General features: G+C 36.0%; 1 protein-coding gene across 4 annotated transcripts in view; it reads right to left on the bottom strand.

Moving 5' to 3' along the window:
• The window catches only part of LOC115216472 (nuclear envelope phosphatase-regulatory subunit 1-like), a 52623-nt gene that overhangs the window by 31972 nt on the left and 7553 nt on the right, over positions 1 to 13098 (bottom strand). For 2 of the 4 annotated variants that reach the window (XM_029785860.2, XM_029785840.2), the window contains exon 2: positions 1219 to 1242. The exons of the other annotated variants lie outside the window; for them this stretch is intronic. In XM_029785860.2, the coding sequence (XP_029641720.1) occupies positions 1219 to 1242 (24 nt within the window). The remainder of the gene's footprint in view (positions 1 to 1218; positions 1243 to 13098) is intronic. 4 annotated transcript variants of the gene reach the window in all.

Raw genomic sequence — 13098 nt, 5'->3', positions numbered from 1 at the left:
AAGTTAAGGAGGTTACAGTATTAACAGTTATCAACTTATGTATTTAGTGTTCAAATGACATACAATAATATATTCAATGAAGTAAAGAAAAATTGTAACATCAAGGCACTGTGAAAAAACTATAGGATTCTGAGCAGAAGAAAGATACCAAACCATCTGACACTACCCGCACTAAGGTATCCTTATTTAAAGTAAAATTCTAATTAAAAATTTTATTATAACAAGAATGATAACATGAGATTCCAATTGGTCAACACCAGCGTAGTAACTTATATAATATACATTTGTAATAAATATTGATTTCTTACATAGAGATAAGTAGGAACAAACAGAAAGATGAAAGGTAAAACTGACATCAGTGGGAACTGAACTCAGAAAATAAATCCTTGTAGTTAAATACTACAAAGCATTTGGTCTGACACTCTTATCAAATCTGACAAACTACATCCATAACATTAGCAATAAATTCATAATATAGCCACAAAGCCATATTTGTGATATAATTTAAAATATGGTTACAAGATCACAAATTAGTGAGAAAAACATTGATTGCAATAGACTCCAGTAATTGACTGCTACTCATTTTATTAAATCTGGAAGTATAAAAAACAAATCCAGATGGGATTTTGAGCTGAAAATGTAGATCTAAAATACTGCAGGGTATTTTCTCCGCTGCTAACTATGTTTGTCAATCCACAGTTCTTAAATGTAATTTAAGGATGGGAAAATAAGAAAAGTTTCTAAAAATGGCCAGTTCAGAGGATATGACCACACCAATTGCTTCAGAAATTTATTTTTATGTATTCATCAACATAAATGCATGTATAACTTCTCCTACATTCTATTTAAACAAGCACGGAAAATATTATATTACACGTATTAGATACTTAAAGATTTATTCAAAATAAACAAGTTAATATAAAAAACTGTTTAACAAAAAAAAAAAACTGTAACACCATAATCTTAAACCATTATGTTAAAAATAAAATATAAAAAAACAAAAATACACCAATATATGTGAATATTGAAAATAAAGGATTAATACTGAAGAATAAGGAGAGAGAGATAATTAGTTAAGTGGGGTAAACAGTATGCTTGTCAAAGAAGGTAAGGAGGGATTATATATTGGAAAAGCATTTTCTAAATTACTATTCAAGGAAAATATATGCCATGAGAAGCAGTTGCTTGAACAGGTAACAGATAGTAATGCAAGTATACCTTGCAGTGTCCGGACATAGTCATCTGAGGGCAAAAATAAAAAAAAATCATAATAAATTACTTTCCAACAAAATACAATAAAGGTTTTTCTTTTAATTTGACGCTTGAAAATGTTTTTAATAAAACAATGTTAAAATGATCTTATATACCATTGCTGTAGATGTTATAGACTTGTTTATCTAATGACAAAATCAGTCATTTAAATTATAGCAATTAAAATTACCATGCAACTATATCAAACTAATTTTTTTTTTTTGCTTATTTTAAATCAATTTTTAATTATCAACCAATCATATTTCTATTTTAACATAATCAACAGACTATTTGATCGTATCAATAACTTTAATCAGCATTAAGATCTGGTCTTTCACACATTAAATAAGTTAAACCAGAAATTTATAGAATATTCAATGGAGTTACATAATTACCAACTTTTAAATTCTGAAATTTGCAAAAAAGAAATGAAAATTATATGGATTAAAGAAAACATCTATTTGTGGATTATGGTGCAGGTAGAAAAAAACAAAGGGTTTCAAAGAATAATGAAAAATTCATGAAGATTCAATGCTTAAAGTTTTTGAGATGATTATTTCAAAAGATTTAGCAGTGGATTGGTAGAATCAATACAACATTGAAGAAAATGTCTTGCGATATTTAGTTACAATTCTTTACACTTTAAGGTTTTAAATTACACATTTTTTTTTGTTTTTCATCCTTGCAGGGTCAATAAAATAAGTACCCAAAATATTTGATATAATCAACTATATTTCTCTCCTAAACTTTGTACCTTTCAGTCTATGATAGAGGAAACAATATTGTTACAACAACGAAGACTAAGTCTTTAGATTTAGTTATATTCATAATGTTACTTCATGTCAAGTCAGGTTCCATGAGTAGGATAAAAACAGGCGGTTTTCCATTATATGATACAGAAAAAAGTCATGCAATTTCTTAAAAATATTATCGGAAAATATAAATAATTTAATTGTTTTCTATTGTTCTAAACACCAGCATCACCTTACTGGCACTTGTGCCCATGCTAGTAGGGTGCCGAGCACCATCCGAGCATGATCGTTGCCAGAGCAGCCAACTGGCTTCCATGCTGGTGGCACGTAAAAGGGCACCATTCGAGCGTGATCATTACCAACGTCGCCTTATTAGCACCTGTGCCAGTGGCATGTGTAAAAAGATTCGAGCGAGGTCATTGCCAGTACCGCCTGACTGGCCCCCGTGCCAGTGGCACGTAAAAAGCACCCACTACACTCTCGGAGTGGTTGGCATTAGGAAGGGCATCCAGCTGTAGAAACTCTGCCAGATCAATATTGGAGCCTGGTGCAGCCATCTGGTTCGCCAGCCCTCAGTCAAAATCATCCAACCCTTGCTAGCATGAAAAGCGGACGTTAAACGATGATGATGACAGCTTTAAAGACAAGATGACATAACTGTGGCAACTGTAAAGAGAATATAATTAAAGTAGTAAGCCAAGAAATTTTTTTTAGTTAAAACTGCACTCTTAGTGATAAGCATAATCACTACCTGAATGATTAATTCTAGCAATAAAAAGAATTCCTAAAATTTTAATTAATTACATATGAAATGCAGCAGAAGAGTGACAGCTCCAAACATGTTTCAATCTTATAGGGCCTCATCAGTGAGTGCAGTCAAGCCATACCTGTACAATCCTAAAATGACTAAAGAGATATAAGGTTTTATGAATGAACACCGAGTAGCATAACTTAAAAGAACAACTAGAATAAATACTCAAAGATGCCTCCTGCATTCCATAATTAATTCCAATTAAAATTTCAGGGTTGTCTCCCTGTTTTGAAGGTATTTTTTTTTTTTTTTTGAAGAATAAGTTTTTAAAAATTTCATCACCTTGCATAATCAAGTATCCTAGCACTCACTTTAATAGTAGTAGTAGTAGCAGTAGTAGTAGTAAAAAAATAGGCTATAAAATTGTAAGAGAAGTTTTGAATTCAAATTTTTCTGAAATCAATTTGGCCTTTCATTGGAACAAGTACTTAAACTCGAAGTTAACTGGGTCTGTTCTACATAAGGCGTCTTTAAAACTCTCATTTGCATTTTTATGGTTCAGACTTCAGTTAAGCACATGAATTTCCTTAAGTAAGAAGTGACCAATAAAAGATCTAGTTATAGGACAATATTTAATTAGAGGATACTAATTTCACTATTATTTCTTCGGCTGGACACAATTCTTACAAAGCTAAAGCGGCAGCTCATAACAATACTGTGTCCATGTCTTCAACAACTAGTCTCTTGTTTGAAGACGCCTAGTAGTATTAGTTAATTTGACCCCAATATTTAACCAGCAATAAATTTGCTCAAACCTGGAAGTACTGATGAATGGCAAGGTTTAACACAGGGTGAGTTGATGTCAGAATATAAAGGCAGGAACAAATTATGTTACCTACCATTCTACCAAATCCATAGCCTTATTATTACTAGATAGCAGATACTATCTTTACTAATACTATATAAAGGAGACTAACTTCACTAATACTACATAGAGGACACTAGTTTTCCTATTACATAGAGGATAGGAGTTTTATCATTAGAGGTTACTATTATATGGAGAATACCAGTTTGACTGTTACTACATTAGGATATTACTTTTATTACTATTAAATAGATATTACTTTTACTATTATTACACTGAGGATACTAGTTTTACTCTTATGACATTGAGTAGACTAGTTTTACTATTGTTACACTATGGATGCCAGGTTCTATTATGACACTGAGAAATTCAAGTTTGACAATATTTAAGATATTAGGTTTACTATTATATTATATCTCTATATAATAATAGTAAAATTAGTATTCTAGTTTATACTAGATTTACTATCACTGTAGATATTAATTTCATTCTAGGATTTCTAAATATCTAAGGAACATTCCACAGGCTATTTTATTGTTTGAAATGTGTAAAGCTTAACAGAACACTGTATAACACTAAATCTCTAAATACACTTCTCTTAGTTTTAATTTGTCTAATTGTTGTTGTTTAACACAAGTCAAGCCTGATTGAGCAAACCTATGATCAAAGACATTCCATCTATGACCATCCCATCTTCTTACATATTTGGGCAAGTGTTTTCTACTATAGCCCTAGGTAAATCAAAGCCTTGTGAGGGAATGTGGTAGGCAGAAATTGTAAGAAAGTCTGTCGTGTGCGCATGTGTGTGTGTGCCCTTGTGTTTGTCTCCACCACTGCTTGACAACTGGTGTTGCTTTTGCCCAATAACTTAGCAGCTCAGCAAAAGAAGCTGATAAAACAAGTACCAGACTGCAAATATTTTTCAGTCAGCTATTTATTCTACTTGTTACCGGGTCGATTTTTTTTTTTACTAAACTCTTCAAGGTGGTACCCCCAGCATGGCTGCAGTCCAATGACTGACAGATAAAAAAAAAAGGAAAAAAGGTTATCTAATGTGTCTTTTTTTTTTTTTTTGCAAATAGGCAGGTCCTCTACATCCTCCCTCAAATGAGAGAGCCAAGTCTTGCAGACTCATAGGTGCTGGTGCCATGTAAAAGCACTCATTCTAGTGCCACATAAAAGTGTCCACTCCAGTGCCATATAAAAGCACCCATGCCAGTACTATGTAAAAGTGCCCATGCTGGTGCTACATAAAAACTACCAGTCCACTCTGTAAAGTGGTCAGTATTAGGATGGGCATCCAGCCATAGAAACCATGCCAAAACATAAAAATGGAGCCAAGGTAGCTCTCCAGCTGGCCAAAAATATTCCTACTGCAAACATCCTGTATTTCTATATATCAGGGACCAAAATGTTCAATGTATTTTTCTTTATTTAAGACTAGCAGAAATACCCATCATTGACTGGGTTCAGAAAGAGTCTTCAAAAAATTATACCCTAGTTTATGAAAGTTACTGCTTCGATATTATATGTTTTGTAGCGGAATATCTGCAAGCACTTATTGCCAGGTTTTGGCCCAAAAAGTTATATTTTACTAATGGGTCTGCTGATAGTCTCTTCAGCTCTTTCTCTTTTCCTACGCTGAGATTCCTTGGGTAGTCCAAATCTAATTTTTTTTCAGAGACATTGTAGTAGGGTGAATTAATCTATAAGACAGGGGACTTATCTCATGTTAGCAAACTTATGGATTTCACTGACGTGAAAATTGGTAAAAGTTATGGTCGAAAAGCTATTTTTACCGCCATCCGTGTGTGCCTTGGGAAAAATAAGTTGACAAAAGCACAGCAATGATTGTGACCAATGTCCTCCTAAAATTGGAGCGACTTGCATGCTAATTTGTGAACATGCATAAAGTACATTCACATACACACACACATCATGCCTTTTATAGATATAGATGTTAAGGTACAGTTTGAAGGAGATTTAACTGTTACCACAACTTGCCTCCTAGCAGAAATATTATATTCAAACTTTACTGTCAAAGGCAGACTTGCAACAAGCACCACACCCAATTAAGTAGTTAGCAAAAAAGAACAAATTAAAAAGTATACAGAAATATTACAATGAGATAATGTTTCAACTAGCCAGTCATATATTTTCTTCATCTAAGCTTACTTGTCCCACAATTCTTTCCTCATCCCTTCACTTTTACTGTATTTCATGTTTGTCTCAAATAGCAGAGCTGACAGGCAGTAAATATTTTACGCAATACTATGAAACTTGTTGAAGAAAAAAGCTCAAGAAGATATGGGATGAAGAAGTGAAGGTTGGTCTCAAGATGCTGAACCTTACAGAGAAGATGACAATCAACCAAGATGATTGGTGATTTGCTGTGCTTGAAAAGACCTGTCCATCACAGTAAAAAATGGTTTCCTAAAACATTCAAGCATTCCTCTAACACCTACTGCACCATTATTTCTCTACTTTGGGCACCACTCAGTACATGTTATTTACTCTCCTTTCTTTTCATTACAAGTTACCTCTTACTCACCCTAGAACCTTCCATTCCTTATTCTCATTATCCTTTCTTCCCCCATCTCTAATCATCTGTTACTCTCCCCACCACACTATTATGAAACTACCCCCTCTCCCCACAATTTCCTTATACACCATCACTACTATTTTTATCTTCTTCTTAGCTACTTCTGCTAGTGTTTATACAATGTGAGGTAGCCATGCATCTTCTCTATAGTAAGACACCTGTCTATTTGTCCTCTCATACATTAGCCTCTCAAAATCTGGCATAAAGCCACCTCCCCTTTTCAAACTATGCCACCCAACCACTTGTTTTTTTTTTACCTTTTTTTCGCTGTTCTTTTTCTGTCTTGCAAGTTACTTGGAACCTCATTAAAGCCAGTGGCATGAAACAAAACATTCAATACATACTGTAAAGTGGTTGATGTTAGAAAGGGCTAGTAGGAATAAAAAAAACCATGCCAAAGATGATACTGAAGCTTGATACAGCCCTGCAGCTCGCCAAATATTATTAAACCATCCAACCCATGCCAGTACGGTACTCTAGAATCAAACTGTTTTCATATATAGGGGAGAATTCACAAAAAACAAAAGATGAAGACAGGTGGTGTAGACAACAATCAGATGTATTAGTTTAACACTCGGGAAGTGAAAAAGTCTTTAACGTTTCAAGCCTACGCTCTTCCACAGAAAGGAACACAGAAAGAAACAAGGAGAGAAAATAAAGAATGTGTAGTGGCTAGCAATCCATCGTTTTTAGAAAAACAAATCCAGAGAGGAAGCACACTCTAAGAAGTAGTCTATATTTTTTCAGGTGAAGGCCAGTTTATGGGGTTACCCTGGGTTTCCTGTCCATAAAGAGTTTAACTTTATGGCATATCATCAGACCCCAAGCCTGATGGCCTAAGACTGCTTTAAAATATGGAGGGGAAACATCACAATACTAAAGCAAATGTAAACTAAGAGATTATCTTCCTTTGCTAATGGCTATCAACTTCCAGCTGTACTGCCATCATTCAGCTATGAGGATAAACAGTAGGGGATTATCTCCCTCTCCCATTAGCTATCAACTTCCAGCTGTGCCACCATTTTGCGGTTCCCAAAATGCCAGCAAAAATCTCTTAAAATGCAAACATGGCCCGAAAATCTCCATTCTGGATTTAAGTATGGTCCTTAGTTCAAGCGAATCTTTTAGGATTCTCATGTGTTCAGCAATGCATAGCTTGCAACGTTTCATCCCATTAATATAGAAGCCTGGGTTTTCAAGAATTTTCCATGAGATTGAGTGTGGAACTCTATTGTCTTTTAGTTGTCAGACATGGCTGGCCAGCGATGTTATGTATCTCCTTTCTGGGACTCTGAAGGAGGATATTTGGTTGGAAATGCATTTTTTGAATGGATTTCCAGAACAACCAATGTATTTCTATGGACATGCAATGTCAGTGCTGTTGCAGATCCTACATGAACAACTTGCTCGTTCCTCTGGCCTAGGGGCACTAACTAGGATGCTCTTAATATTGGAGGCACAGCTAAACAAGACCTTAATGTTGTGCCTGTACCTATGGGAACTAGTGAAGTGCTTGTCTATTAATTTAAGGAAAAAGTCTAACTATGTGTATTATAGTGCTCCCTCATAACTAAATGATGGCAGTAAGGCCGGAAGTTGATAGCCATTAGCAAAGAAAGATAATCCCCTTGCTTATATTTGCTTTTGTATCAAGATGTTTCCCTTCGATATTTTAAAGAGGTCTTAGGCCATCAGGTCTTGGGATCTGACAATACGCCATAAAGTTAAGCCTTTTATGGACAGGAAACCCAGGGTAACTCCATAAACCAGCCTTCACCAAAAAAAAAAATATATATATATATATATATATATTATATATATATATATATATATATATGTATATATAATGTGTGTGTGTATATATGTGTGTGTATACATATATATGCATGTGTTTATATATATATATATGTGTATATATATATGTGCATGTGTGTGTGTATATATATATGTGTATGTGTGTGTGTGTGTGTGTATATATATACTGGAAGTGTAAATGAATGGGAGAATAATAATAGAAAGCTTTATAAAAAGGTAGTGGAAGGGATTTTCAGGATTTTCTGATGACAGTTTCTAGTATATTTTAGGATGACTAATTTAAGAGAAACATTCTATTGACACAAATTCGCACAATTACAACCACTCCACTTCATTAAGAGTAAGTATAATACTATTTTTATTAATAGCACTATAATTTTAAATTTCTATAAACTAAAATTTCACATAGACTTTATAATGGGCCTGAATTTAAATGATTATTATTAGATCAATTCCTACGGCAGTGAGCTGACAAAATTATTGACACACTGGACAAAATGCTTAATGGCATTACATTTGACCTTACGCTCCGAGTTCAAATTCCACCAAGATTGACTTTACCTTTCATCCTTTCGGGGTCAATGAAAAAAGTAACAGTTGAACACTGGGGTCAATGCAACCAACTTACCCCCTCCTCCGAAATTGCTGGCCTTGTGCCAAAATTGAAAGCATTATTAGATTATTTCCTATTGAAATGAAAAACCAATCGACAAAAAATAGTTTGTTTCTGGATATATGCAACTACAAGAATACATTTTACTTACATTTCAATAAATCCTTTATACTAGGGAATAATAATAATGCATTCCAGCTGTGCCCAACCAGTTTTATTATCCAGATGTTGCACACCTAAGACTACATGGGGTTTGATTTGCAGGCCTCTTGATAGAGCAGATATATATATATATATATACTATTTGTCTAAAAGTATTGCTATGACCATATATGTGTGTATATATAAAACAAAATTTATTTTACATATTGGCTCAAATGTGGCATAATACTGGAATATGCTTTAATACATTTTAACTTTCACATTTTTTTTGTGAATAAAAAGTAAAACTGAAAACTAAAATGACAAAATGCACTTAGTTTCTGTGAGAGTGTGTGTGTGTGCATGCGCGCACAAACCTATACATATGTATGAATATAAATATATATATAAAGTGGTCAACTGGAAGCATCGTTACTGTGCCAGACAAAGAGTTTGAGGGCATTTTTTTTTTACTTTTTGTTCTAAGTTCAAATACCTTTGAGGTTAACTTCGCCTTCCCTCATTTTGGGATTGATAAAATGAGTACCAGTTGAACAATGGGGTCAATGTACTTAAATTATCCACTTCCAAAACATGTCGGTCTTGCGACCAAAATTTGAAAATAATATATATATACTAGCACTATGACCCAGCAACGCCGGGTCATAGTGCTAGTGCATGCATATACAGCTGTGTGCATGCGCACATACACACGAGTACTGTCCAAATTTCCAACCAATCACATACAGCTAGCTGGCATTCAATTGGCATATCAAGTTTCGGGCATTTTGATTGGGCTTTGGATAGAAAATTCACAAAACAGTCATTTCTATTGATTTTTTAATGGCTTTGTGGCGTGACTGGGGAAATGTAAAGATGTGCACGACCACCCTTGGACAGTTTTGAATGACCACAGAAAGTGCAAGCCCTCTAACTGAAAAATTGTGGATTTGTACAAAGGATACACACACACACAGACAGACATTTTGCCGTTTATATATATAGAGATATCATCGTCATCATCATCATTTAACATCCATGTAGTGGTTCTTTTTACATGCCACCAACATGGGAGCCAGTCAGGCGGCACTGGCATAGGTCATGTTCAGATGGGGGGGGGGGGGCTCATCAACCATGTTCAGAAGGTGCTATTTACATGCCACCAGCACGGGAATCAGTCAGGTGGTATTGGAAACAACCCACACATGAATGGCACTTGTGTGCCACCAGCACAAAAGCCAGTCAGGTGACACTGGCATTGGCCACAACTACAATTTCCATTTTTGATTGTGATTTTTGATTTTACTCTACTCAAGCATGGCACATCACCTGACGATTCAAAGGTACTTTTTTAATGAGCCGGTTATGCTACACTAGTATAGGCTTTGGCTGTGATCTCACTTTACTTGCTGGGTCTTCTCAATCACAGCATATCTCCAGAGGTCTTCCTGGGTCTCCCTCTTCTATTAATACCTAGACCCTAATCACTATACAAATAACCTAAATAACAGAAATCTACACGGTAATACCATTAACACTAACCACACAACAAACATCACTACAAACTACACCAACAATAAGAACAGCAAAGACAAGCTCAACAAAAATAATAGCAATAGAAACAATGTTAAGTCCCATACACAAATCACCAATAATACTACAAACGACAACATGACTACCAACAATATGATAATCAATAAAATTAACAACATAAACAATACAAGACTAATAACATGAATTATAAAAATAAGTTGAAGAATAATAGCTATAATAAGAATAATATAAACCTACACATTGATAAGAATAAAAGTAAAGAGCCCCAAAGAACAAAGATAAACCCTGTTAAAAGCCATAACACCAGGTCACTGAGTCCACATAAACCATACAGAAATAACCCCAATAAACCAGACAGGAGCAATAGTAAAGATAAACCCAACTATAGGAATAAACTCGATAGCCATAAGTATAATTTCACATGCCTTACAAACAATGAGGGTAGTTTCTATAACAGATATAGCAATACTAGCAATAAATGTAATAGTGATAAGATTTGGCTCATAATCTCTTTCGCCATGAACCTCAAATCCACCATAGTTCGCTCATTAATGAAAAGGCGATATGCTGTGACTGCAAAGACCCGGGCTGCTTCCTGCACCAGTTCCGCATAGCCCCTGCCCATTCAAAGTACCTTGGATTCCAGAACATCCTGCTGTGCTTGAGGAGACCTGTTGAGTCAAGTACACGAACATTGAAATAAATATCAATGGAAATAGTAGCTGTGATACCTGTGCCGGTAGCACATAAAAAGCACCATCCGAACGTGGCCGTTGCCAGCGCCGCCTCGACTGGCTTCTGTGCCGGTGGCACATAAAAAGCACCATCCGAACGTGGCTGATGCCAGCACCGCCTTGGCTGGCTTCCGTGCCGGTGGCATGTTAAAAGCACCAAGCGATTGTGGCCGATGCCAGACTTCCCTGGCACCTGTGCCGGTGGCACATAAAAAACACCCACTACACTCGCAGAGTGAAGGGCATCCAGCTGTAGAAACACTGCCAGATCAGACTGGAGCCTGGTGCAGCCCCTGGCTTCCCAGACCCCGGTCGAACTGTCCAACCCGTGCTAGCGTGGAAAACGGACGTTAAACGATGATGATGATGATATATATACATATATAGGAAGGGCATCCAGCTGCAGAAACTCTGCCAGATCAGATTGGAGCCTGGAGCAGCCATCTGGTTTGCCAGTCTTCAGTCAAATCGTCCAACCCAAATGGCTGCACCAGGCTCCAATCTGATCTGGCAGAGTTTCTACAGCTGGATGCCCTTCCTATATAGGGTAAAGACCCCCTTCGGTCATGAATGACCATGGGATTGCACCTAGAAAGTTACCCTCCTAGACACAAGTCCGGGCAAGGTTGTTTATGGAAGACCAGCAGTCACCCATGCATACCAGCCTCCACTCTCCACACCACCAGTGTTATCCAAGGAAAAGACAAAGGTCGATACAGCTTGGCACCAGTGACGTCGCAACTCATTTCTACAGCTGAGTGAACTGGAGCAACGTGAAATAAAGTGCTTTGCTCAAGAACACAACACGCACCAATATATATATATATTATGGAGTACTGTATTGTGACAGTACCACATGAACACAATAGACCAAATTACACATAACAATGTACTCTTCTACAGAATACCATGTGCATTCCTTACAACTGCAGGTCACATAGGCCTTTTAACTTACTGAGCTGGATAGAATTATATAATACACTTGAGTAATCAACCGGTTTTGTGAAAACCAACAAACATATGATCATGTGAAGGACGGGGTGCATCAGGGAGTGTATAAGAGTAATAATAGCCTACTATGCCTAGTTACATACAATATAATAGCGTGGACAGAGTTTGTGCATGAGTGTGCGTATTGTTATGTGAGCATAGATACATAGCAGAATGTGTGTGTACATGTGTGTATGGTTAGATTCAACATAGTATGTGTGTATAATAGGTAATGGTACACAGGATGGTTAATGTGAGCAAGTGAAATAGTGAAGGGTGGGTGATACACTACTTGTCACTCACTACAGACTATGAAAATTCTTACAAAAATGCTTTATTTTTCTGCCAGAGAACTTTATATATAAAACTGATATTATAGAACTTGTCAATGAACTGACGACCACTAAACCCCTTATCTGTGATTTATGATTGTGGTTGTTTGTACAGTAGTTGATATTGCTGATATATTGTTATTGTTCTTGTCATTATGGTTGATGTTGTTGTTGTCCTCACCATTGAGCTCATGGGTTTAGGGATTATCTCTTCCCCCCACTCCACTCTATTGTATGTGAACCGTTGCAAACGTGCTTGGGTGTCTATCTGTATTTGCTTATATCAGGTTGTCAAGAAAGTTCTAGTGGAATTTTAAATTTTAGCTTTAAATGATGTATTTTCAAATTAATTTTCGTTAAATTACTTACGAATGAATGGTGGTTCAAGAAATTTCGTAGCGGTGACAAGAGTCTTGAAGATGATAAGCATAGTGGTCAGCCATTGGATGTTGACAACGATCAACTAAGAGCCTTAGTGGAAGCCAATCCACGCACAACTGTTCAAGAGCTTGCTTCTAAATTAGACATAACATATACAACAATTTCCAACCACTTGAAAGAGTTTGGAAAAACAGAAATACTTGAGAAATGGGTGCCACACGAACTGAACGACAACCAAGTGGATAGCAGTATGGTAGATAAAGCAATTAAAAACATGAAAACTGGGGAAGCCCCTCATCCATCCAGAATCACAGCTG

This window comes from Octopus sinensis, linkage group LG1, assembly GCF_006345805.1.
Source record: "Octopus sinensis linkage group LG1, ASM634580v1, whole genome shotgun sequence".
Taxonomy (NCBI): Eukaryota; Metazoa; Mollusca; class Cephalopoda; order Octopoda; family Octopodidae; genus Octopus; species Octopus sinensis.
Note: the sequence above shows the minus strand (reverse complement) of the source record. Positions and strands in the feature narration are given on the sequence as shown.